General features: G+C 37.2%; 3 protein-coding genes across 14 annotated transcripts in view; 2 read left to right on the top strand and 1 right to left on the bottom strand.

The window, feature by feature from the left end:
* TIAM2 (TIAM Rac1 associated GEF 2) overlaps positions 1 to 1,341 on the top strand; it is a 191,849-nt gene extending 190,508 nt beyond the window's left edge. For all 10 annotated transcript variants that reach the window (XM_063390157.1, XM_063390154.1, XM_063390155.1 and 7 more), the window contains one exon: positions 97 to 1,341. In XM_063390157.1, the coding sequence (XP_063246227.1) occupies positions 97 to 734 (638 nt within the window). In that variant the 3' untranslated portion in view covers positions 735 to 1,341. The remainder of the gene's footprint in view (positions 1 to 96) is intronic.
* Positions 767 to 27,829, bottom strand: TFB1M (transcription factor B1, mitochondrial). Of its 3 annotated transcripts, none has more exons than XM_063390165.1 (8): positions 27,756 to 27,829; positions 26,952 to 27,109; positions 25,281 to 25,432; positions 21,603 to 21,711; positions 19,754 to 19,905; positions 15,352 to 15,471; positions 4,791 to 4,918; positions 767 to 2,195 (listed from the first exon to the last, which is right to left on the bottom strand). In XM_063390165.1, exons 2-8 carry the CDS (start codon positions 27,082 to 27,084, stop codon positions 1,934 to 1,936), a joined length of 1,056 nt encoding a protein of 351 aa, XP_063246235.1. In that variant the 5' UTR covers positions 27,085 to 27,109; positions 27,756 to 27,829; the 3' UTR covers positions 767 to 1,933. The 3 variants fall into 3 exon arrangements, with proteins under 3 accessions (XP_063246235.1, XP_063246234.1, XP_063246233.1); XM_063390164.1 differs by lacking the exon at positions 27,756 to 27,829 and adding an exon at positions 27,398 to 27,694 and having other exon boundaries at positions 768 to 2,195; positions 26,952 to 27,106; XM_063390163.1 differs by lacking the exon at positions 27,756 to 27,829 and adding an exon at positions 27,398 to 27,694 and having other exon boundaries at positions 768 to 2,195.
* CLDN20 (claudin 20) lies at positions 9,453 to 15,341 on the top strand. The gene has a single exon (XM_063390166.1). It carries the CDS (start codon positions 10,937 to 10,939, stop codon positions 11,594 to 11,596), a length of 660 nt encoding a protein of 219 aa, XP_063246236.1. The 5' UTR covers positions 9,453 to 10,936; the 3' UTR covers positions 11,597 to 15,341.

Raw genomic sequence — 27,829 nt, forward strand, 5'->3', positions numbered from 1 at the left:
ACTATGTCCATCATAATCCTAAGTGGGATATTACGATAGAAGGTATAACCAATTCTTTTGCTAAACAAAGTAAACCTGCATTTTTACTCTGCACAGCTTCCACGAGATCCTTGAAGGTACTGAAGAAGTCAGCCAGTAGCGAGTGGAATGGTGACCAGGGGAAAGGCACCTTCCAGGACTCTGATGAGTGCAGCCTAAGCAGCAGCACTCAGAGCAGCAGCTGCCACACTTCTGAGAGCATCCAGGAGCCCAAAAATTCATCTCCCGATAAACATGTAGACAGCACTGCATCTGATTTTTCTAATGTCAAAGAATCTGATATTCTCAGTGATGATGATGATGATGAGGACTATCAGAACCTGAAGAAAGGCAGCCCTACAAAAGACATTGAAATACAGTTCCAGCGGCTGAAGATTTCAGAGGAACCCAGTGCTGACTCTGAACAGGATCAGGCTGCTGAAAATGAGGAAGGAGATGGCTTTCAGATAGCACAGCATCCAAAGCTTGTGAGGGGCCATTTCTGCCCAGTGAAGAGAAAAGTAAACAGCACAAAGCGCAACAGAGGAACGCTAATGGCAATGCAAGAACGTCACCAATCCCTTGACAGTCACTCTGATGCTGCAAACCTGGATCTCAACTCTATTTTAGAGAGAGAATTTAGTGTCCAGAGTTTAACATCTGTAGTTAATGAGGACTGTTTTTATGAAGCTGTGGAGAGGCATGGAAAATCCTAGCTTTCTAAAATCTATATTAAAACATTCATTTGAAGTCCACATAAAATTCAACAAACATTTTGCTTTACAACTAGTAAATTCAAGGAAGATGCAGAAAAACTACTATCTGATTTTTTTTTGTGCACTAATACATTTTTGCTCAAAAACAGCTGTAAAGGATTCTTAAGTTATTTTAATTTATTGTGGATCAAAAATTGATAAAGTCGGCCCAGGTTTGTAAATTAGTTCATCCCTTCCAACCAGTTATTAAGATGATACAGTGTTCTTGGGGATGGCCTCATTAATATTTTAAGTAATGTGGAAAAGGTGCCAGTGAATGGCAGAGGGGTTTACAATGGAAAGTAGCACTGCAAACTGAATTGTTCAATAGCTTGGGCATTTTATTTCTTTGGTTTTCATGTCTGCTTTATTTAAAGCACAATTAAGTTATTTTAATGTGTTTTAGTGCACAACAGTGCAGAAGTTTCATTTTTGTATGTTTCAATGCTGTTTATACTTTATACATACATGTAAATACAAAAACAAAGCTTGGCCTGTAATCTTTTATTTGACTGTATTTTTTATTTTCTCTATGAGCCTGTACAGTAAAAGACAAATAAGTATTGTACTTAACCATGTTTTCTACTTTTTATTGTGCTGCTTTCTGTAGTTGGAGCTTTAAATCCCAAATTCTTTGCTTCTGCATAAATGAGAAGAGCATTAGCAGACCTTGAGGCAATTGGTGCACTTTATCCTCCCATAAGCCAGTCACTTGAGTGTACTTATAAATCTTGGCTCCTGTGTTTTAAATTACTCTGCACAGTAGGATGTTCCAGGATAAAAAAGCACAAAAACCTAAACACCATTGTATATGCTAATATCTGAAAAAGTATTTTTCTTCCATTTCAGTAAAGCACTTTCATTCACACAAAATTCAATTATATCAGAAATATTGCAACTTAATTACCTGTCTCACAACATACCTTGTTTCTTGGTAAGTGTTCTAGCCATTCCCCTGAAGTAAAAAGAACCTGGATTGCCTTTTCCCTTTGTCTGCAGCTGAATAGAATAGAGAGAGAGATGCCTTCTCTCACTACCACTTTCTCAAAAGTAGGTCTTTCATATCTGCACAGATGTAGGAACATCTAAGTCTTCTTTTACTGAGTCAACACCTGCAGATCAAGGAGTTAAAACCAATAAAAAGTATCAGACTTGTGCTGTTACAGCTGATTTTCCTCTTCAGTCTGTTCAAGCTGACCAGTACTTTCAAGTGAACCTCTTGTCATCTTCTTTTGCCGTAGTTCTTCTCTGTAGTTGAACACAAAAAGGCTTGGGTCTTCATCACACATTTTCTTGTATGCATTGCACAGGCTTCTAAACTGTGACATAGAGAGCTGAAAAGGACGCAGAGTTGGATCAACATTTGCTGTCATCATCAGCTCTTCTGTTCTTTTCAAGCGTCCATTTTCAGGAAACAAGGTCCTAAAAGATATGAGGTGAAGAAAAAGTTCAGCAATTCAGACAATTACATTTCCCTTAAGAGAAACATGGAATTTACCTTATAGTAAACCTATATTAACTATTTTAGCTTTGGAACTCTTAACATACCTTATTATCTGAGCAATGGAAACATATAAGGGTCCTTTTTCTGCAAATGCAAATTATGACACCATAGGAAAGCACATACATACATTATAGACAAAACATATGCACGTATGTTCGTGTTTGCTAACATGAAAAAGAGCTTTGGGTATGGATACAAGCACAGAGCCATCTTAGAATTAGCCTTGTATTTGGAAAGCAGCAACAGATAAAAGAGAGCAAAACAGATCAGATTCAAACAAATATGGCTTTCTCTCAGACTCTTTCATTCCAATGGAAAAGACAGATATCACTTGTCATTAATATCCTAATTCTACTGTCAGAAAAAAAGCCAAGAAAAAGGAAATGAGTATTTAATTGCCATTCACTTTTAATATTTAGAATGTGGCAGGAGTCCCAGATTTTGTTCTCAGTTTTGTCATTGTTCACAGATAGGCATATGAGTACATTTACTCTCGGGCCAGATGTGTTAGCACCTCTCTCTGAGGAGTTCCCCAAATTAGAATGCAGAATATTGGGTAAGTGATTTTTAATGTCACACAAAAATACATACTATACAGTGTGATCTATTGAAAGGACTAGCTCCTATTAGCAGTAGTTCTCAGTCTAAATAGGCCAGAAAGGCAAAAAATCTGCATGTGATTTATGGGCATTTCTCAATTTTCAAATTCTATCTGTTGTTGTGCATCTAATACAGTAACACCCCCCGCCCCCCATGATATGTGTCTGTCAGGTTGGCTGGACAAGCTAGTCAGAAGGCTTCGTGCAAGTAGTAATAGCTGATTCCTGCTGGGTGCACAGAGCACAAAGTTAAGAAGGGGTTTAAAATTATAAGTGAAAAAGGAAACTTCTGGGAAACCTGCTTTGACATGCTTCTTCAAGCCTTTGTCAAAATGCTCCCATTAGGTCAGCAAGGTTAAAATGGATCAATTTTTATTAATATCCCTCTTTCCTTTGATTCTGTAGTTAAAAAACGTATCTGGAGCGAAATCTACCTAGTCTTTTTTTTTTTACAGACTATGAACCATCTTATAAATGTCTGTGAACCACAACTCAAACTATAATGTGGACTTCATAAGCGTAATCTTGTATTTCACATCTCAAATCCCAGAATTCATACACAAATATAAAGTGACTCTATTGCCTTGTTTTTATACAGTCTGTGTGAAAGAGAACCTTAGAATGAACCTAACAGCTTTTTATACACCAAAATTTGCTAATTTTTTCAGGTCAGCTAAAGAATAAGAGGATTGTGTTTCTTAGCTGCACACTAGGGCTAAAGTATGATAAGCTGCTAGGGGAATACGTGACGTCCAAAAGTTCAGCTTCCCCCTTGCCTCAAAAGAATGTAAAGCAGTTATTAGCAATTTGAGATTACACAAAAATCGGGAGGGTTTTTTTTTTAAACTTTGGTAAGAATATTGTACGTAATACAAATATGCAGATTGCACATGCCTTCTGCTTATATAGTCAAGAGAAACCATTCCTTTACAGTAGAAAAAAAAAAAAAAGAAAACCACCACCACCCTGTAAGTCAAAACCAAACCAGTCTAGCATCGGGATACCTCATTTGCTAAACACTTCCAAATGCATACTCAAACTTTAACACAGAGAAATCTATTCTAATTTTTGATCCAGTGTCTTCATCCCACACATCAATGGCATTCACGGCCTCAAGGAAAAAGAGCCCAACAACCAACTAGATGCCAAATTCTTTTTTCACCTTTAAAACACTGACACAGAAGGCTTGTAGTACAGTAAGGTAATATCCACCCAAATTCTAGACTGCATCAGGGCCAAAACTGTGTGCAGCAACATTCAGGGAGCCCAGGCTGCAGGAGATGCCTCTAGTCCTAACAGCATCTCTGTCACATGTTCTACTATGCTCAGTGCTGGGGGTTGTCCATAGTAAGTCAGACACGTGGCGGTGTTGGAATTTAAACAGGATCCTTGGAGAAGAGACTGCAGGTTTCTGACATCAGAGAACCTAATAAATTCCCCCAGTAAGATACTGGGATTTTTAGAGAGCCAGTAAGAACTCCATAAAAGGGCAAGCACAGAAACAAAAATATGAACTTTGGCATTATCCCTAAAAAAGTAAAATTTCCTACAGATGATGTTTTCCTCACACTGCCATCTTTGGTTTTGGATTTTGATACTTTCCTTTTACAACTCACTCCTTCTGTAGTTATTGGGGTTGGGGTTTTTTTTTCCACTTCTGAGACAGACAAACTATTGAAAAGATAACCACTTTATCCTAGTGATTTTTAACAACTTCAACTGCACCAAAAAAATCCACATAATTACATTAGATATTAATTTCATACTTTTGTGTCCAGAAACCATTCTGAAATGAAAGATCTGAGGAACTCTGATGACAAATTTAAAACCACAAGAATAAAATCGAATGCATAGCTGGTTTAGTAGCTGATTTTCGAAAACATTACCTGGGAATTTTTCATTAAAAATACTTACTCAATTCCACGGAAGCAGTATTTTCTTCTAAACTGAAAAACACTTTGAACCACTTTTTCTACCAGCTCAAATGGCTGCTGTATCTTTGGCTGCACCAATGGAGTGAAATGCATCACAGCCACATCCACCTATATGGAAAAGAAAGATAAATTTGAATAGACATCTTCCTCTGAGACACATTATTCTAAGTTACCTGGCTAGACATCAGCCAACAGGCACAACGTAGAAAGGCATTCTTGTGGCAAGTAAGCCATAAGTGCAGTGACTAATGTCAGGGTACGGAATATAAAGATTTGCCTTAGCTTTCAAGACCCTACAGAATTTTAGTCTTGGTTATCTACATATTTCCAATTAGTCCACATGCCATTAGTACTTGGTACTTTTTTACCCCCATGGCACTTCGTCCATTTAGAGCAACTTTCATGTAATCTATAAAGTAATTAGCACTTCTGTCTTCAGATCCTTCCACAAGATAATTCTGACATAATACACAAATTAGATAATATTTGATATACAGGCTGAAGGGCAGCTGGAGAAAATTGGTATTATAATTAGAAATCAAACCCATTCCCTATATGTTTTCTGTTGCTCCAGGGCTTTTCTAAAATGTAAGCCAAGGAATTGCTTTTCAACATAAATTTCTAGTCTATTTAAAGGAATGGTAGAAATAAGTGCACTCAGTTTAAGTGACCACACGACTCTATATTTACAATGTGTATCACAGTTCATCCAAAGTTATGTTTGAATTATTCCACAAAGCTGGCATATCTTTTATAGTTCTCAAATCAGACTGGTTCACAGAACAGTCACTTGCCCTGTGTCTGAAAACAGAATGAAATAATATGTACACACTTCATGATTTTTATATGTGTGTATATATCTATATATGTATATCATGCAATTATAGAGACACTGTATTATACAGAAACTTTCTGAATTCAGAATTCTGTATTAAAACTTAGGAGCTGGATTAAAACTCCAGTTCTGCACAACAATTAATAAAGCAGCTCATTTTCCGAACTGTTATTAGCAACAATAAAAAGGAATAATTTCTGTGGAGGAGCACATTAAAAATTTGTACAATGAGTACAAGTACTGTACAGATTTGTAAGTGCCAGATTTTAAAAAATATTTAGTCTCTTATTAAAAAGTCTGCTACAATGATAGGCAATCACTGAATTTTTTAAAAAGATCTGACAGTCAATACTGGCACTCACAGAACATGAATTACATGTGCTAGTTCTGACAGGAAAAAGAGACACAATCGGACCAAAGAACAGCTGCTGCTTGAACCACAGTCTCAGTGTAACCATTGTTCGAGATAACCCAGAGGATGAGAGTACTTCAAAAAAGAAAGTATTTCTCCTACTGCTTCAACCAAAACTGCTCATGACAACCTCTGATGTAAAGGTACCATCCATCCATTATGTTCTTTCTGTGGGAACAGCTCAGCTGTACAAATGCTTCTACAACACAAATTTCAAAGGAACTGTAAAATCCAAACAATGTAAGTTTTTCAAGCAGACGGAACTTACAAAGTTGAGCAAAAATACTGGCTAAAGAAAGGAAAGAAAATACCAATGAAAGGTGCTGATGAAGAAAAAACCCACAGCAAGTTCCCAGTTTCCAGAAAGTTAGCACTGCTGATCCCAAGTATATATTACTGGAGTGTTTTTCTTTAGTTGTTCACCTTCTCTGAAAGCTAAAGTTAAAACTACAACAGAAAATATACTTAAAATTACTGAAATTTGAAGCACAAGAATTTATTTAAAAAGTATGTGACAAAAGAACTTGATATATGGAATCTGCAGTGAAAGGCACATAAATTATTTCCCACAGCAGATTTTAATTTTTCAAGCTTTCAGGGCGTCTGCCTTTGCCATGTGTTGCTCCTATCAGAAAGACCACAGGGACACAGAAAAAACTTGTGTTCTTATTTAGTATAAGAAAGCGTAATCTTTTTTAACAGAACAAAAAAATACTTCACATGTCCAATCAGCTCCCTGAACAGAAATACTAAGAGCACATGCATATGTTTATCTACATTTTGGTCAGGAAATATAACAAGGTATTACCCCCACAAAATTAGGGGTAAAAAGCCAACCAGAGTCCATGTGGCATCACCTAGTCACCCCAAGGTCGCAGAAATGCTCATACATGAGAAACGAGGCCTCTTTGGGAATTAGAGCCACATCTTTAACAAAAATTTCTGAAGAAAAAAAGCACATAATCTAGATACAGTGTACAGCTACACAGCCAAACAGCTCAATTTGCAATCTCAAGGCCAGTGGGCAGTAATTTCTGCTTCTGAAACAAAACACAGCACTCCTCAGTTCTATTACAGACACTGTTTTCTTTGGACCCCAGGAAAGCTGCTTGGTAACTATAGCAACAGATACAGGGGAAAGCTTTTCATTTGTAAATGGCCACTCCTTTAAAATCATACATGCTATTTTTCCCATACCTTTCAATATGCATCAAATAGAGAGTAGAATTATGAAAGCCAATAGATTACACAAGAGCACTTAAAATACACAGCTGATTTGATAATTTTACTATTAATGCTTTTCACCCCACCAAGTATGTTAGAAATATTTACAAAATAACACTCAAGTCCTACAAAATAATGAATATGAAAATCATTCAAATGATACATCCCAAACTGTCAATAGTACAGCAATTATTCATCCCTTACTGTTTTGGTATATCTGTACAATGAAGATTTATGTTCTGGTAGGGAGGAGCAACACATAACAGACTGCAATTTAATTCACACAAGTCTAGTGCCTTGCTAATGAAATCAACACTCTCAATCAGAATGAGCTTAAATGAGACAATTTTTACTAATTGTTGACAACAAAGGTTTCATAATGGGCAATACATGTACCTTGCAACAGGGCTCTATTAAAAGCAAACCACATAACCTTTCCTCAAGATGTAATTTACTCCCAGGGAACTAAAACCAAAGAACATATTACAATTTCATTAAAACAGACTGTTTGAGATCCTACTGAGGTAGTTCTAAGGCAGCACTTTCACAATCCAAGTATTCAGTAGCATTTTATCCGTCTACAAACGTTAGGTCTAACACCAGATATGTGGAACTCCTAGCAATCCTGTTCAGATCAGAGTTTAATTTTGGCTCACTTCCAGCAGAAAGTAACTATGCCTCTGCACTAATAAAAATAATTTCTGTGTACCAACAGCACTGCAGCAACTCCATTCACACCAGGCTCACGAGAGACCCAAAGTTAGGTATTGGAACTTGTGGATATGTCATTGCTACAACGAGCAAAACCTTTCTCCCAACTTCTCGATTTCTCACACCAGCTTGCTGAGGCCACTTCTCTGATGTGCTGCATTTACATTGGAAGCCTTACCAGTAGCTTCCCTCCCTTACTCTTTTATACAGCTTTATAAAAAGGTAACAAGTTATAGGATAATCTATGGAAAGGCCAAATCAGGAACAGACAAGCAAGGCCTGCAGTTGAAGTGTCCTGCTGTTCCAATTACAAATTAAAATAAATTGCACAGTTCTTTTCTAGGAAATTTCAACTCTTAATAAGATTAATTGTGATGAAAAACACAACAACTGACAAACAACAAAACTCTCTCGCTCTCAGTGCAACTTAAATGATTTCCCCCCTTTCTGTAAGTCTACAGTTTCTGGATTCTCAAGATTTTACTTCCTTTAATCACTGCTCACACTTTCCATCATGGAACCTGGATATCATTATGTATTTAGGACTAAGGGCCGCCGTCTGTTTTATTCCATAATCTCTTTGCTTTCCCTTACTGAGTGTTTTTCAAACAAAACTCATTAAACAAAGTACTCCTTTATTCTCGGGTAGATGGAACGAAGAGAGGGAACAAACAGCAGTAATGCACTTGCTGTGGAGAACAGAAAAAAAACAACATTCCAAGAAATTTTGTTAATACATGCCAATGCAGTTTTATATGAGAAGGGATAGTTCCATTCAAGAGAAACTGCGTTTTCCAGGACATCTACAGTGAAGAAAACATCTCAGACCTCACAACCAGCAGTAAGTCCTACACAAACAGGAATGAAACATAATTGTATTTTTAATTACAATTGCAGTGCTTATACTTGAATTTATCCTGCCTTTAACTTGGCTCACCCCATTAAATGTAATGTATAGCTACCATTTGCAGTGTTTTGTGTTTATGCTTGCGTGTTTTTACAAACTGATATTTTAAAAAGGAAGCAATGAAAAAGGCTGATTCAGAGTACTAATTAGCTCTTTCAGAATATGAATGAGAGTACAAATGAGTTTTTGAATGAGTTTTGAGCTATCCAGACCTGTCAGTTCCTTCTGTAAAAGGGAGTTAAGCCATCTTTCCCATGGGCCTGTACAGCAAATGATATGTATTTGCCAGAACAACTCTTCCTAGCCTGAACAAACTGAAGGGATTTGGAATAAGCAGGTCTTTGAAATAAGGTTTTAACAATGAGTAGCTGTTAATATTCTCACCTTAACTTTACGCATTTTTAATACATATATGCTGGATAGAGTTAGCACATCCTTGAACAATTACCTGAAATAAATACAATATAGAAAGATTAGAGTATAAATATATAAATTATATATAGAGAGAGAATAGAGGGAATTATATAATAGAGCATAACCGTATTATAAAGGATAAATATATTAATTAGTCCAGAAATGCCACTATACACTGATAGAATACATACTGATCAAAATCTTATGTATATCTTATGTATATTGAACTGAAACAAGAGCACAATGCTACAGATATTTTGTATTCCTCTTATTTTAATTTTATCCCTTCTTATTTTGTTTTTTCAAAAAAGTTCCAATGCTGAAGACCAAGTTTAATATCATTGTACATATTTGGATAGAAAGCCTGGATCATGCTTTCTAACACAGAAGTCTACCACTTTGTCTACCACTCATAAAAGACAAAACCTGCCAATTATACAGCCCCATGCAAAAGGCAAAGCAGGGTACCACTTTGTAATCCTCCCCTCAGAAGTTTCAAACAACTGTTCTGTATCTGCAATCCCAACAGTCCAGCTGATGTGACAGCAACAGTTCTGTCTTCCCAGCGGCACAGTTTTCATACTGCCTAAAATGTTCTCATCTATCAAACGAAATTGGACTCTTTATAAAAGAATAGCAAGGAGCTTTTTTAATGAATTTTTTTAAACTGCCACTTCATGGTAAATTTGAAGATTATTTCAGACAGATGACTGATTCAAAAAAGACACTTTCAAAAATGAGCTGTTTCATACCAGTATTAAAAATATTATTTTCAAGACAGAAGAAGCTCATATTCACTCTTATGACTCTCTAAATACTGCTGCCCAACGTCAAGGAGCAGAAATCACTGAAAATAAAGAACTGGAAAATTTAAATAAAAATGAAATAAAATAAAATACCGATTTAGAAAAGTCATATGCCTAATTGTGAAAATACTGCAAAAACTAAATCCCATTTTATTCTCCTCCAAAGCCAAGATATTTTGTAACACTTATTAAAAAATGAACAGGTAATATTTAAAAAATATAAATAAGGGGCTACCTTTAATCATACTTTAAATAAGAGATAGTATAATAGTGCTCGTTATTATAAAAGTCAACAGCAGGTGACTACAGCTATCAACACATCTAAACAAGGTACCTGAAGAGTTCAATATATTTTCTACCAGAGTTTTTTCCTACCACAATGACTTCTTATCTGCAAATTTCTAGTGTTCCTTTTACAATTTATATTTGTCTAGTAAGCCTGCAATGTGTATGCTATTACCAAAACCAACTGCAGTGAAATAAGTTTTGCTTGATGGCTTGCAATCCTGTATGAAAGGGCAGCAGCTCCTTTTTACAAGAAATTCTAAAGCACTGTCCATTTGCCATCATCTCTGTTCAAGTACCTTGTGTACTGCAGCTCAGCTGCTGCAGGGTCATAGTCAGATATTCATTCAGATAGCTCTAATTTTAAATGCAAGCTTTTTTTGTTTGCTGATTTCTTTTCCTTTCCCCCTCGCACTTCTCCTCCCCCCCTTTCCTCCCTGTTACACAGACAGCCACAGCTTGGCTACAAAGCTCCCAGTTACTCATTTCCACGGGAGAAAAGGCAGACAAAAGGTGACAGGAGATAACCATCATGGCATCAGCAAGCCTGCAGTTCTTTGCTTTTATTCTGGCGTTGTTTGGTGTTTTTGGAGATATTGCAGCCACCCTGCTACCACACTGGAAGGTAAACGCAGACGTTGGCTCAAATATCATAACAGCTATAACACAGATGCAAGGACTTTGGATGGACTGCACATGGTACAGCACTGGGATGTTCAGCTGCACCCTGAAATACTCCATCCTCTCTCTCCCAGTTTACATCCAGGCAGCACGGACCACCATGGTACTGTCGTGCATCCTATCAGCCTTTGGGATCTGCATCACTACGGTCGGAATGAAATGCACGAGGTTGGGAGGGGACATCGACAGCAAAAATAACGCTTGTTTTGCTGGAGGAATCTGCTTCATTCTTGCGGGAATCTTTGGATTAGTACCAACATGCTGGTACACGAGAGAAATTATCTCAAATTTCCTGGACCAGACCATTCCAGAGAGTAGTAAACATGAACCGGGAGGAGCAGTTTATACTGGATTCATCTCAGCAGGGTTTCTGCTTACCGCAGGTGTGATCTTCTGCTCTTCCTGTTTTAAAAGGCAGCAAGGAGCATGGAATTACCCTCCAAAGCAGCACCATTTCCCATCCACAGAGCAGGACAGCAATGCAGGTTACAGCCTGAAGGACTACGTATAAATAGTTATTTCTATCCATTGAAGTCTTTTTATTCGTTCAAGGGGGGGGGGGTTTGTGTGTGAAGTGTAGTTTGATTATTTCAAAGAATGTGTAACATAGCACTTAACCTTTTCTATATCTAGGTAGCAGTTATGCTTGTGCACAGTATTTCATTTATAGGGGTATTCACAAAAAGGAACAAGTAGGAAAAGATGCTAGTCTGCTACAAGAGTACTTTATTTTGCTGATTTTTCAAGCCCTTCTTTCTGACTTCCCAAGAAACACTTATAGAAGAAAAAGGAACTATTTTAAAAACATAACTGAGTGTACAATTCATGCATGGATGTCTTGTTCCAGCAAAGATGATTAAAAACTAATTGCTTTCTGTTTAGTGAATCAGACTTCGAACAACATTTTATAGTGTATTTTACATTTTTGTCTTGATTTATGATACAAGGTAAAAAAGCCAGAAAGTATTTGTCCAAGAAGCCCAATTCAAAGGTTTTAAAAAGCGGACACATCTGTCTTTCATTTTCAATTGTAAATTGCCTTGGTAACTAGATTTTGTAAAGAAAAAAACAAATTAAAAAATACATACACAAAAAAATCAACCAACCAAAACAAATCCACAACAAAAGCCCACGGCTCCAAACCCTAGCTGCACTGTCTACTCTGCATATCAGGCTGAAGGATCAGCAGTACCATTCAGCTCTTGCCAAACCCAGCTCTCCTGCCCCAATCTGCCACCTGCTGTGGGTTTCATTTATTAGCGTGAAAGGAAAGTGTGCTGGACATTCACCAACTGCTACTAATCTATTACTACAGACTCAATGCTAGAGATGAGGAGCAGTACAACAAGAGAAATGTAACAGTAACTGTGAAAACACCTGCAAACTGTAACAAATGGGATAGAATCCAAATTATCTGTGTTTAAGAAATGTCTGTAAACATTCTGACTTACACTTGCTCAAGGTAGGTACTAACAGCTCAAATAACACAGTAACTACTTACTGTCTTCTACACTTCTGACCCATCTGAAAGAACCTTTCAAGTCCTTTAAATTATTCCTGTAGGATCTGTTCCAGGCCCACTCCCAGGTGTTCTGTAACTGCAAAATGTACTATACAACAGTGCTAAAGAGACAGTTTCTTTATTTTTATAACGGTCTCATTTTGAATAATTACCTTAAATCTTTTAACCTTTTCCTTTACCACACAGATTTTGTTTTGTGTTGGTCATTGGCAAAGTATGTTCTACCTAAATACTTCCCTAAGTGAGAACCAATCAAGAATGATAAGGGGTATGATACTATAGTACCTGTTTTGTACTATTCCTAATGCAACTATCAGCAGTTAGTAGGTATTGCAGAGACTTCACTATGACCAAAAAGACAATTCCCTTTTTTCCTAGACACAATGTTGTGCAGCACCATTCCATTCACCAAGAATCTTTTATGTCTCAACACTCATAGAAATGCTGAAATAATATTCATGCATCAAGCAAATGAGGTAAATAACTCCTCACAAACATGCATCTCCACCTTTAGAAAGGGGTTTGACATGACACTAAGCTGTGATCACTACCATGTATGTGAGTTAAACTTGTTTGCAAAAATTGTAATCAAGGGGCATTTTTACAGGACGGCATAAGAAAATGGTAATAAGGCATACCATGAGCACAACAAAATGTTCACTGGTTACACGTGCTGCAAACTTTTCTTCCTGAAACTTTACAAAAAAGTAGCTGTACTTCATATAGCTAGGAAACAAAAATCAAGGATGATGCCATTTCATTCACAGTATGCTGCAAGAGCTTTCCAATGAAACAGATTCTATGAGAAATGGTAACATCTAAAAACATGTCAGTCTACAGCTAAAAGAACAAGGAAAAAAGAGAAAATCAGTCTACAACAGGAGTTTGAAGGAACCAAAATAATACTGAAAACAGGTGCCAGTCCTGGCTGAAAGAATTGTACTTTTGGCTTTTGCAATAGGCAATACTTGTTTTAACTCAAAAAATATATTAAATAAAAATATGCCTGCCTTTAGTTGTACTGCTTGTTTTAATGAACAGAGCACCAATTGACTCTAGGACATGCTTGTACTTAGAAATTTGTCACAACTCTGTGTGTTACCTCTCTTGGTCAACTATGGCCTTTTCAGTACAGGAAAACGGAAGTATCAGAGCTTCCCAATTCTGGGACACAGTCTGCATAAGACTTTTAATTACATTAGCTCTATTAGTACTCAAATTGTACCTACTACTGAGAAATCCAAAACATAAAACTGGAATTTTAGCTTTACGTAAAACTATTTCACATATTTGACAATAAGAGAGCATCCGGAAATTATTTTCCATTCAGCAAGGGAACAGGGAAAAAAAAACCTAAACCAAAACCTCAAAGCAAAAAATAACATTTCTTAAGCATGGTCATTTTCTTTCACAACAGACTGTCATCACAACTAGTAATTTAACAATTTTGAACAGTTACTTGCTCAAAATATACTAACAGAATTTTAAATTATCATCAAAATATACCCAGATAGAGGCCTTAAAATTCATCGTGACAAACGAGAAAATAACATTCCCAAGGTTCTCAAGAGATGCCAGAAAAGTAAAAAAGACCAAGAAAGAGAGACTGATAAAGGGGAAGGGAGATGTATTGAAAAGCTGAACCAACCAATTTAAGAGAAATTTCCAGAAACTGCAAGTTCACTTCTGAAACAGAACAGCAGTTTGATAGGACTGTTTGATAGTAATGGTTTTAAACTCCCAGAGGGTTGATTTAAATTAGATATAAGGAAGGAGCTTTTTACAACAAGGCTAGTAAAACACAGACATGCTGCCCAGAGAGATGGTGGATGCCCCATCCCTGGAAACATTCAAGACCACATTGGACAGAGCTCTGAGCTTGTCATTTATTTGAAGATGTTCCCGTTCATTGCATGGGAATGGTACCAAATGACCTTCTCTCCAACCCAAATATTTCTGTAAGCCTATGAACTCCACATGCATTCAGGAACACAGATGTCATTTAAAGTCAGGCACAAATTTTTACAAAAAAATCCAAACCAAACCAAGCTTCTTGTCCAAAATACTGGTTTATTTCTTAATTTTTGATTCCTGTATTCATAATGGCTATTAGCAAAAACCACGGGCAGTTGATAAGAGGACAACAAAGAGACTGGTCTCTACTCACTCAAGAACATTTAAGAGGGAGAAAAGATTGTTACTTTTTTAAACAATCAGTGGGATATGGGTGATAAAGTGCTGTAGCAAATAGGAGGGAGTAAAATGTGCTGAAGATGACTGGGGTGAAATGAAGATTATAGATATGGTAAAATTAGAGATGTTTGACAAAGGTGACGAATGAAAAGCTTTTCTTATCACAGTCTTTCAAAAGACCCATCAAACTCTTAAGGCACAATTCCCAAACTGTTTATAAATGTGAAGGGCAAAATAGCAGGCTTTCCAAAAATACTCCAATCCTAGCAAACTACCCTGCCATTAAATCCTAATCTCCCTCTCCAGAACATCCAAAAAAGTATGCTGACCTTGCAGATAGCTTTGAAGGTCAAAGCCAAGTTCTGAGGAACAAAAAAAAAAAAAAAGAAAAAGCACTTTCTCAGAGTAAGCATGTTTCATTTACAGGAATTTTACATCAGTCCATTTTGTAATATGGAGATGTTCAAATACAGCAGCCACCAATGTTTCTTAGTGAACATTGCTTGAGTGGCATACTAAAAAAACCCACAAATAAATACAGGAAAACCTACCTCTGGCTTTGGAACAAAGGCTTGACCCGGAATTACAAAACAGTTTTCCACAGCGCAGAGATGCTGAGCCATGACGGACAGTCTGCTGCGTTGTTTACTTCCTGGATTAGCCGTAAGTCTCTACGGAAAAATCAAAACGTACATCAGTGATACTGAACTGACCAAGTGATCAGTTATACTAAAGTGTGATTTTCAGTATAATCAAATTTAAGAAAAAACACCAGTCGATCATTAAAAACTTGTATCAAACTGTATGCCCAGTTCATCTAAAATTTTCCTCTCCAATACAGCAGCATTTCGCTAAGACACCACGCTGATTTACAACCTCAGTCCTGCAATCAAATGCACGTGAAAAAGGACTCCTAGAAATTCTGCAGATCTAAATGAATGTCAAAAGAATTTTGTATGGATACAAGAGAAAACTAAAACTATTCTGACTGTGGGATTCAAAATAAACCTGAGAGTACTCTCACAATCATTTCCTTCCACTGTTCCTGTATAAAATATTACTACTTTTTTTCCTTCTTCAAGATTAAACAAAGCTCCATAAACTCAAGATTGGCTAGAAACCAAAAGTCCTTCATAATTACCTGGTCTACACTTACAGTATTTGCAAGGAAGCTGCGTCTACTTTACATAAATTTAGAATGTCTAACAGTGAGAGAGCATTTAATACTTAAAACTCAATTTAAGTATTCTCTGTTTTTCCCATGATTTTTTTATAAAATAGTAGCCTGGACAGAGATCTCCTACACTTTTGTGACCTGGCAAGAAACACATTTTATTGTGTTTTGCTTGCCCCCTCAAAATTTAAACATATGAAGCATCTTATAAAACAAGTCTTACATTACAGAAGTAATTTCACTAACTTACACAAAAAAAGAATCATGATGATTCCTGTTCTTATCTACCACCACCTCAATAAAAAACAAAAAACTAAACCCCAATTTGCATATCTGGTAATATTTGTACAATATGTAGTTTCAAATGAAAAGTTAACTCACGAAATGCTGCCATGCTCATTAAATTTATCCCTGAAAACTAAAAGCTAACTTGTTGCCACAGTTTTACATTTCTTCAAACAACTTTCCCAGAAGGCAGTTTAGCATGGAGCAAATATACTTTTCAACAACTTTTTGGAAAGAATGCTCAGAGATTCTTTTTGCCTATGCTAGCATTTAAAGCCACCTTCATTGTTGTGTGAGAGGAAATTATTACTCTCTAAAAAAAAACCCCATACTGCAAAGTCTAACAATGCAATCTGATACTCACTTCCTTAACCTCTGCAGTGGAAACGGAAGTGACCTAATGGCAACACTTGTAGCACTGCTACCATTGTCAATTCTAACAAACCTCTTTACTTCTCCCAGAAACCAAGTCTCAGGCAGTAAGTTCTAGCCTCTCAATTACAGAAGGGATAACAACATTGGGATAGTAACATCCTAAACCACTTCAGGCACAGCAGCAGGAACACACCTGCGTACAGCACCCATACAGAGATCAGCCAGTCAAAGCCCCAGCCATGGGCAGGGACATGTGCAGCTAGCTCAGCTTACTCAGAGACCTGCACTGCCTGACCTTGAGGGTTTCCAGGGATAGGGCACTTACCCCATCTCTTGGCAACCCGCTGAAGTGTTTCACTACCATCACTGTAAAATATTTTTTCCTCATCTCTAAATCTACCCTCTTTTGGTTTAAAAGCATTACTCCTTGTTCTATAGCAACAGGTCCTCTTAGAGGACAAATTTTAGAGTAAGTGGGCTGGAAGAACCTGGCCTAGGTGACAGATTTGAGATGAAGCACTGTAGAATTCGGGACAAAGCAAAAGTTCTTACCTACAAACTGAATAATAGTTTCACAAGTTTGAACTACAGAGAAAAAAAAATATCTCTGTTTGACAGTCAAAAGTGCTATTTTTACAGCTGTGGATATTTGGCCTTTTCCTCCTTAACAGGCCTCAGATTCAGCATATAAAATAACTGCTGGCTCTCATCAGCTATAATCAATTTATATCATATCAGAACAGAGTGGGCTGCAGTAGTAGGTGTGTAGTGACATTAATCCACCAACATTGCTGTGCTACAAGAAAACAGAAAAGCAAGAAAATACAACCAGCAAGAAAGGCAAAGGTATTTACTTCCCTGTTTCACTGGCAAAACCAAGTCTGACCATAAATAAAAGGGCACATTGCTTCACTTTCTTATTATCAGCATCAAGTTATCCTAACTAATTATAAAGCACATCACTCCATTCCATGATGTATCTTATGCTTTTGCTAAGCTTATGACATATAAGCTCCATAACTTCGATAATTAGGCTCTTAGCTTAGAAATATCCAGGGAGGACACCGAATTTTTGAGTATAAGAAATTCCCCAATCAAGACTATAAATGCAGAGATACACAAAATATAAGTAGCAACTCACTATTATCTGCATTATTAATAATGCAGATAATAATAATAATAATATTAGATTATCTGCATGTTCTCTCTTTCCAGATACTGAATATGCCTGTACACACCAATTTACAGTGATTACCTTAAGCAACTGCAGAGGGTCAGGAGAAAAGACAGCCTAACTATCATTTTCTCCTAATCATAAAGTAAAACAGTATCTTTAAAACATTTTCTTTTCATGGTATCAAACCAATAATGGAAATGCAAACCAAAAACCATGAACAATTCTGTCTTTGGAGGAAGATTTGTGTTTAAATTGGGTTGAACAAGAATCAAGAGACCTCAGAATGTAAACTCAACAATTAACACTGATTCACTGCATGACCTTGAACAACATATTCCATTTTCTATTGTTTCTAACTCCTCAGTGTTTGAAGTACAAAAGCTTAAGCGTGCATGGTGTTTTGCAGCTAACTGAGCTAAGCTGGGTGCAGAAGAACTGTAATCTGCATGTCACCAGTGACACATGCAGCTGGGTACAGTGACAGAAAGCACGGGTGCTCTCACACAGTGTTAGGTGAACTTTTGCTGTCACAGAACTATCATCACTCTGCATTTTACATCGGGGTTCATTAGCCATATTTTGCAACAAGGCCTAATCTCACATGACATGAAGTCCTTCTGGGAAAAAGACCTGGATTCTGTAATGCCTGAAAACAAATGAGCCCAGAACTGAATTAAGAAATCTGGTTTATTTCATACCAAATGTTTGTCACTAGTGTTCTCTAGAGCCACCAACTGGAACCACCTCGTCAATCCTGAGTGCAAGGCTAGGGCAATGACAGCACGATATCGTTTTCACTGACCCAAAAGATGACAGCAGACATTCCACTTGCATGTATAATTATTAATATTTTTTCACAGAGAAAAGAAAAAAACCAGCAAAATTTTCTTATTCGAATTTTTACTCTGAAGGATTAAAATTAAGACAACATACATATTGAGGCTGCACAGACAAAACACAGTAGTTACAAACACTGGAGTAGTAAGATGGAAATTCCATTTTCAGGCTGATGTGCAACTCCTTTTTTTCTTTATAAATGCAAGTGAGATGCTTGTTAAAAGCCAGACTGCTTCCATAACTGGAAAGCAAAAAAGCTTTCCACTCTCTCCGTTTTATATGTTTCATGCAATGTCAACAGAAATAAGCTGTTAAGACTGAAAGCACTGTGGAGTAAGCCAACCTAATATCAACCTCTCTGGCATTAACACTACTACACTGCAGACCACTCTGGCCTTCTTTGAGAAACTAACTATTAATACAAAGTACTGTAAGTAATACAAAATATCAATTTGCTCTTGAACTTGTGGTGACAGAAGTCAATTAAGGCCTTTTTACACACACAAGAATGGCAGAATACATTAATAATTCTGATAACAAGGCTCATTCAAGAAAGCCAATGCCAATTTCCAAGGTCTTGACAAACACTCCCCGCGTTTTAAGTGTTTAATCACAACTGGAAATAATGCTAACGTTCCATTTTTCCTTATTTTAAGGAAGGTGTTTCTTAAAAATTATTTTTAATACAGAAGACAAAGAAAATAAATAGTGCATTTCTTGAGATGAATGAGAGGTAAGGAAAAGCATGCTGATGACATGTTGCACAAATGACTGTGAGAGAATAAACATGTTTAAAAACAGAAGAGTGCTGTGTAATGTATTCACGTAAAAGAAATCAGACTTCAGAAAAGAACAGATAGAGTACCTCAATAAAATATAACCCTGCATAAGACATTAAAAAAATTACATGACTGTGAAAGAGCACATAATTAACTCATCAAAATTCATAATTCACAGCCACATAAACTAAAAAGTAAACTAACCTTTTCCTCTCTTTTCGAGTCAACTAAGACTGGATTTGTAGTTTTAAACAAAAGACTGCATATAAACAATTTTTTGTTCAATTTAGCATCTGTACAATACTGGTAAAATTCCAAAATTTTACCTCCCCAACTTCCTTTTGAAAAGTCAGCGTCATCTGTGTCCTGCCATAAATAAAAGGTCCATCCCTTTTCGAAACATTCTCAAGCCATTTGATGATTAGAGGAGTTGAAACACTGAAGGGCAGATTCCCAATGATATGTATATTTGGTGGTTCTGTTGACAGAAGAAAAACAGCTGTAAAAAAGTCTTGGATAAGACTTTGCCAAGAAATAAAACACAAGAAAAATATGTGCCTATCAACCTAGACTTAAAATACAGAAACAATTTTTTATCATGCCATACCAAAATTATGCCTGTGCATTTTCACTCATCTTACACTGACATAACTGTATATTATTCTCAGTATTTACTTGGAAAAAAGTGGTTAGGTTTGGTTCTCATTTACATCTGAATAAATCAGTAGCTTTCAGACGATTTTCAGCTGATGAGTAAATTCCAGCTGAGTTACTCTTGAATGGAGCAAAACCACCAGAGTGTTCCTGTGATTTCAAACTATAACTATTAGATACAGAGTAAATAGCCATACTCATACTTCTGTCCAACACATCCTCCCAGAGGCACTTTACTGAGTCCTAGCAACCCTCAAAACAACAACCTAACACATGCTGCACAGAGGTCTCCTTCTGGAGTGTCCTCTGAAATCAGAAGGTGATAAAGTACAAGACTTAGCCATAAGAAGGGATACCTGCTTCTCAGTTATGGATCATATCAGTATCTGTGTGGGTTGTACAACACAACACAGGGATTTCAGTAGCAGGGAGTCTAACCAGGAGTGGAACAGAAGTGGGCAAAACCCAAAAGCCAGTGTGCTCTCTCTTAGATATGATAATATTTAATAACATGAATAAGAGATGACAATATCAAATTCAGTCTGTTTTTCTGGCACACTTTACTTATAATGCACTTTTTAGGCTGTGATGTTTCTATTCTATCTGTGGTATTACACATTTATCAGAGATGGTGGTTTTTGAAACCCACCAGCTTTTTTTCAGATTTTCATATGGCAATAACACAGAAGATATGTACCTTGCCTCTTAATTGGTCAGCTGAAAACCTAACAGGGACTATATCTTCAAGAAAGGTAAATCTTTAAAACTTTTAAAACTACACTCTCACAGAAATATTTTTATCATGGTTTGTTCTGTGAAGCACTTACTTTTTGCAATGAGGCACATAAAACATACAAGTTTTCTAGGAGAACATAATAACTGCTCTTCAGGCATTGCAAAGAGCATCTTTACCTTATGTTAATAAATTTGGAACAGGGGACTGGGATTATTCTGGAATTATCTCTAATTTATCTACTAATATGACATGTTTTGAAAGGGAAGTGAAATAGTGTCCTATTGCAACCTCAGGCTAAAAAAAAGGAAAAAAAAAAAGGAAAAAAAATACTTTTGCCAAAGATATCCAACTGAAACCATCCAGCTGAAGGCAAGTTTTCCCAATGTTTCAAAGCAAGTTACAGAAATTTCTTCAGTGGAACAACAGCAGTGGTGAATTCTGACTACTCCTTCAAAAAGAGAAAGAAGCCAGGAAGTACACTATTTGATCTCCTTTTATGCTTTCCAGAAGTCATTCTTGTATAGTAAAGACACTCCAAGGCTAGTAATTGTGAAGCTCCTCACATTAAACTAAGGTCAATGTCACATAGATTCCACTGTTTTGTATTAGAGAAGAAAGAGAGTTTTCTGTTTTCTCTAGGGGAAAAAACCAGACCAACAGTTGTCTCTTTACCAACACGTACCGGAAGAGAGTAACAACTGCACTGAGTGAGCTTCTGTTTTACCACAACTTAAGACTAACTCAGAAGCCCTAAGAAACAAAATAAACCAAATGCAAATACTAACCATCCTCCCAGTTCCTTTTTAAGTGCTTTGGAAAAGCCTTCTCCATCTTATAAGTCAGGATATCTCCATGAACAATATGCACTTTTCCTGGAGCTGCTTCAGATAGCATCTATTTGTAAACAAACAAGCAGAATCCACAGTCAGAGTTACCAAACTGATTTCCAGATTCAGCCACTGCAGGAATTAAACCACTGCTATATATTTATCTTCAATATTCAACAAAGCACAGTAGGACTTAAAACTGAGAACACTATTAGTAACTATTTACTTTCAAAAAGCAAACACTAGAATAGATTAATGTATGATTCTGTAAACACTTAGCTATTCACAGATGTAGAATTCTTCATAGAGATTTTAAACTTAAAAAGACTGCTTAGAATGTCTTCAACAAAAACAATTAACAAGTCCCAGGCCACTAGCAGGACCTCACCTGATTTAAGTAATAATGCAAGCAGGAGGTTTTGAAAGGTTTTAAATCAATTACCTATGAAAACAAAGGCTCATGTTGTTTTTTCTGTTTCCCCCACAGCTTTAGGGCCTATTATCCAATTTCAGCCATATGTGGTACAAGGCTACAGTAATATTAATTTTTCCTTTTACATGAAAAATGTGAAAGAGATTCTCGTAATATTCCCTGTAGCAGTCTACACTCACCATTAAAAAACAAGGAATCCAATCAAAAGAGGGAATGAGTACCTAGCAGGAGGGAAGATCTCAATTTAATTTCTGTCTTTCTAAGCATAACAAAATCATCTCCACTGTCAGCTTCTGCAGCCCACTTGCACGGCTTATCTAGTATTTAATAAAGGCTGATCTGCAAACTCAGCGTTGGCTGCAGTTTGACAACCAGTTCTTTCATTTCTGTTGTCAGTTACCATAATCAAAATTAGTGAAGCTTTTTTAGTGTTGTACTAATCTTTTCTCTAATACTATGAAACTATGCACAAACAGCACAATTCATAAGCAGCAGCGACTTTTTTTAAAGATGACATTTGGGGACATTTGGGGATATTTATTTATTTATGATCCTATAAGAGAATAATGACAAATGGCTTAAAGAACAATTTTGCTTTTGCACAGAAATTCAAATCCATAAACAGTTAAGTGCCAGTGGCCTAACTGCCAAAACAAACTGCTCATCATCATTAGTCCCATTTTTAATCTGAATGATGTTTATATGCTCAGGGGCACAAACAGCTTTCATAATTCTCTGCGCCAAAGGACAATAGTGCTTTCTCCTACTGTTCACAAAATGATGTCATTAATTTTTTTTAATTAAAAGTTTGAGGGTTTTAATTATCAAAAAAGCTAAGTTTTACATAGAGCAATAAAAGCTTAACAAAAACCTAAGTGTTCCTACATGTTTTAAGTGCAATTATTTCCAAATAGAAAAAATAAAACTAACCTCAACTCTAAACCACTTAATGGACTTTTCAGCATTAAACTAGCAATTATATGACATACAAATTCACTAATCTGCTATGGTTTGTCAAATCTTTCTTTGAAGCTGTTATAAATGCTCTAACAGGACGAAAGATAATGTAAGATTAATGAAGTTAGAAAACAGTGTCATTTGCTAATAACAGTTTCCTTAACAAGATGAGTTTAGGGGTTGCTGAGTAACACACTTTACGTAACTGAGAACTGCATTTCATTTGTGACCAGAAAATCATTGTCTTTTATTGCTAATTTGAAATACAGACTTAGAAACCCAGTGAAGCTTTTTTCATTTGAAGGGAAAATGTGTGCAGCTAACACAGCTCCAGGAGCTGCTGTGCATCAAGGACACCAGGCAAGCGTTCCATCACACAGATACTCTCATTATTCACAACCAACCAAAAGGGCACAAAGGAAGCATAAGGGGCATAGCTTAAAACATGAAATGGTGTTCCTGGAATAATTTTATATTCAATACACTCTCTTGTTCCCTTGCTCTCCTTATCAATCTTTCCAGCCTAAAAACTATTAGGGAATTTGGCATAGAGAGGTTGGGATTCTTTAAGACTGAGACAGAATTGACAGACTCTCAGCTTGTGTAAACTTTAACTCTGTACACATATGTTCTTCAATGTATTTCAGTTCTGCAGTAAAAAAAAATCCCCACTTCTGTTTTGTGAGAGACTACAGCTTGAAAAACAGTTAATGAAGAATGCTGTATGCTTTACATCAGAGATTTTAGAAGTATCTAAGAGACATTTTTAAGTAATAGTCCACAATTGTTATTTTAATCTCTGACATTTTCCCTTATTCAAATCTCAACCCTTTTGTGAGCAGGAGTTTTGATAGTCTACTTGGGAAAGCAGAAAAGTGATTATAACCCACATTATTAGAAAAGAAAGATGCACTGTTATCTTCTTATTTGTACAGAAAAAAAGCAATACCAAACTGAACACTAATGGATGCAACACATTTCTTGTTCATTCACATTCACTGGTACCGAGTTATACCACCTCTATGTTCAATAACCTCATTCAGACATTCACTTCTACTGCGAGGAGACTGGCAATTAAAAATAATGACTAACATTATGTCACTTGAACAGTAAAGATAATTACATACCAAAAGCTCATTTTAGATAACGAGAAGTATACTTTTATTCAGATGAATCTGTTGCAGTGGACATTTTGGATGATCAGAAAAAACATTCAGGTACTTAAAAAGCTCTCTTAACTAAAACAAGTGTCATTTAACCTCAAATTCTCTCCAGTCCCAAACCAGTTCTCAAAATCTAAAACAAAAATGCTTATTGCCCCCACTCAAGTGGAAACATTCAGGCTTCACATTTCATAAGTCCAAGATGGCATATTATACATTATTAATGGCTAACCCCACAAAGACATAATTACATGCACATTCAGGTTTCAGGATATGAGCAGTTTCATTCACACCTCACATTATTTTTATCATATAAAGAGATACTGGCAGTTCTCAAGTGAACTACCTATTTATTTTCGCTGTTGATGTACTGAAAAACACAGTGAAATTTAAGGAAAGCCCCTTGAATTGCTCAAATCTGAGATTGTAGAGACATAAGACGACAGTCAGATTTTTGGACTCTGCTTTTCTTGCTGGACTTATACAGCCAAATTCCATAAACATCCAGCAACACAAGTAGATAGCATTTGAAAATGCCATGATGACTCAGGAACTTATACCATCTTTAAAAGAAAGGAAGAAAAGCTTAAGAGTGTGGTTTTTTAAAATGTAAAATAGATGCTTGCTTTATTCTTCCCTACCTAGATGTTAACCCACATTGACTGTATTAACTGGAGATATGTTTTCCCAATTTTATAAAGCATAACTATTAGAATTAAAATGAAATATAAGACCATACATAAGGACATTAATTTCAGCCTTCAAATTATGATTTCATCATCATGATGAAGTGCACCTGAAATGTCTCAGCCTGAAAAAAGAAAACCAAAACCAACAAGCCTTGGCAGTAATTCAGTTGCAGGATAAGGACCTAAAGGGCCTATGAGAAAGTAGGAACAATGAACTGTGATACTGTGTACCTTTATCTTCAACCAAATTATAATAGCTCTGGTTTCTGCCACAGAACCAAACCAATGTTCAGTGCTAAGATCCCAACAAGACACCTGTCATCTCTCTAAGTTCTCAGAACGTTCTTATTCAATGCTGTGGTTACATGTACACAAATTGTTCTCCAGTTGGTACCTGCAATCCTGGAATAAACCGAGCATCTTTTTCAATTAAAAGGAGTTGCTCAACACCAGCACTGAGAATGGATCTGGTAATTCCTCCTGGCCCAGGGCCCACTTCGCAAACATGGGCATTTTTCAGCTCCCCAGCTTGTTTCACTATCTTGTCTGCAAGACACAAAGAACACACTAAGCCTTTATCTTCCAGGAGATCCAGCTCACCAAGATAACCTCATTGTTTCTGTTACACAAGCACAAGCATGCTTAGATCAGAACAGACATAAACAGTGACACATCCCAGTTAAATAATCACAGGCCCACCAGACTGCACAGAACTTAGATTTGTTCCATACCTCCAGATATACTGAGCTATTTTAAAAAAACTATTTTTAGTTTCATGTCTTTAGTATTTACTGTGCTCATTACAGAATCAAATAAAAAGAGAGTATCAATCATCTGCACACTAGCAGTACTACTGTGCTGCAAGCAAGCACTTGTGTATCCTAAATCCTTATGTCCCACTACTTGTCCTTCCAAAGTTATTTCACTACAGCACCTCTACTTCAAGGCAATTTAAGAAGTAGAAAGATACAGTAAAGTTCTATGAAGATTATATTATGTACACAGCAATTTTATGACAGAGAAACTGGACTAAATGAAGAGCTAGAACACAGGCAAATGATAGCATTAGAAAACAAGGCAGCTGAAAGGTGAGGGAGGAATACCCATGTATAACTGAAATGACACAACATTAGAAAGTATTATAGACACTAAAGAAGGCAGATTAGAAAATGTAGCTAATGAAACAAAGGGGTCCTTGGGAAGCATGCACAGAAGATACTGACAGAAATTATGCTGCTCACTCCATGACCTCTTATGTTTGCAATAAAAAAACCCAAAGACCTGTCTACGTGTCAAGTTTTACTGAAGGCACGCAGACATTTTTATTCCGGGGTAAGACTCTGCTTGTTCAGGAAGTGGAACTGAGTTTCATGTTCTGAATTTTTATCAACCTGAATCTTCAAACAAAGTCAAATTGTTAGCTATGTGAAGCTGTACTTCATTTATTAATGCAAAATTCAGCCACCACTATGGCACTGAAGACAGCCACCCCCGACTGACAGAACAGTGCCAGCTTTGTCACCCACTGCTGACACAAGGCTGGAAAAAAAATGAATTGTTCAAAACAATGCAACTGGTTCAGAAAAGCTACACTTCTGATAAACTGAGACAAATTACTATCCTAGCTACAGCACACAGCAAACTCTAAATTGTACAATGTCTAACATACTTTCTACGATACAAAATAACCTGAAAAAATGCTAATTTTAAAGTCAAGCATAAACCAAGAGTACCTAAATGATACAAGTACCGCTTTGGCTTAGATTCTTGCACTTCAGTCAAAACCCCGTATTTCATGTAAGAATCTAAATCTAATCCTTTTCTATTTAAAAAATTGCATTTCAATTTATAAAGAAACCTATTTTTGAGGAATAACTAAAAGCAATTAACCTAACCCAAAACTACTTTTAAAAGAAGTCCTTATTATGAAGGTTTACCATTGAGCTGCCATTAGTCTCACAAACGCTATTATGCAAATGTAACCTCCTCACCTATACTCTGGAATCTGACAAAAACTGCGAAACATGTTTTTGTTAGCTAAAAATATTAGAATAAAATATTTAACCTGTCAATCGCAAATCCAGTAGAAAGTTCTGGGAAAGCTGTTTCAGTGCTTTAAGGCGAAAGAGTTTAATAATCTCTCCAACAGTTGGCAGGGGAGGCAGACGGAAAGCTGCCACCTTTCCTGGAGCAGCCATGAGACACAACTCTCATTCCTTCCTGCTAGAGAGACACCGAAAAGACTATTTTATTACACGGAACTAATTACAATTAATAGTAAAACCGCTACTAAGCTTACAAACCAAGGCGCGATTTACAAATCATTACAGGACTAAACTCCAAACATCACTACTTTTAGCAGTGTTTATGCTGGGCACGAATTCGGGGCATTTGGGCAAGTCTCATTCTGCAGACGAGCCAAAGCCTCAGGTAACACAAAGCCCTCTCACAATTACTCAATGTCAACCCCTCGTTACTTTAGAGAAGAATCAGTAAGCATTATAACTTCACCATGTAAAGGCAGAACGTGTTTAATTCACGTGTCCCTACGAAAGGCCGCAAAGCTCCGCCTGCTGCTGCCCGCGCCGCCCGACTGCGCAGGCGCAGTCGTGGTCAGCGGGCTGGGGCGGGCCCAGCGCACGGGCGGGGCAGTGCGTGGTGCCGCCGCCGCCGCCCGCACCGGGCTGCGCCACGCCGGGAGCGCCCCGCCGCCGCCGCACGCGCTTTCCCTCTCCCCGCCTCTCCCAGCGGAAAGGGACGCTCGGAGCGGTGCCCCGGCAGCGCCGCGGCTCCTCAGGGGGCACAGCCGGCGCCAACCCGGAAGAGAAACGGGCGGCGCGCTGCGCATGCGGCTGTCCCCGCGCCTTACCTGGCCGCGCGCGGGGGAGGCGGTGAGCACGCCTCCCGGCCTGCGCATGCGCGGTGGAAGCCGGGGGCGGGGCT

Source organism: Prinia subflava, chromosome 2 (genome assembly GCF_021018805.1).
Source record: "Prinia subflava isolate CZ2003 ecotype Zambia chromosome 2, Cam_Psub_1.2, whole genome shotgun sequence".
In the NCBI taxonomy this organism is placed as follows: domain Eukaryota; kingdom Metazoa; phylum Chordata; class Aves; order Passeriformes; family Cisticolidae; genus Prinia; species Prinia subflava.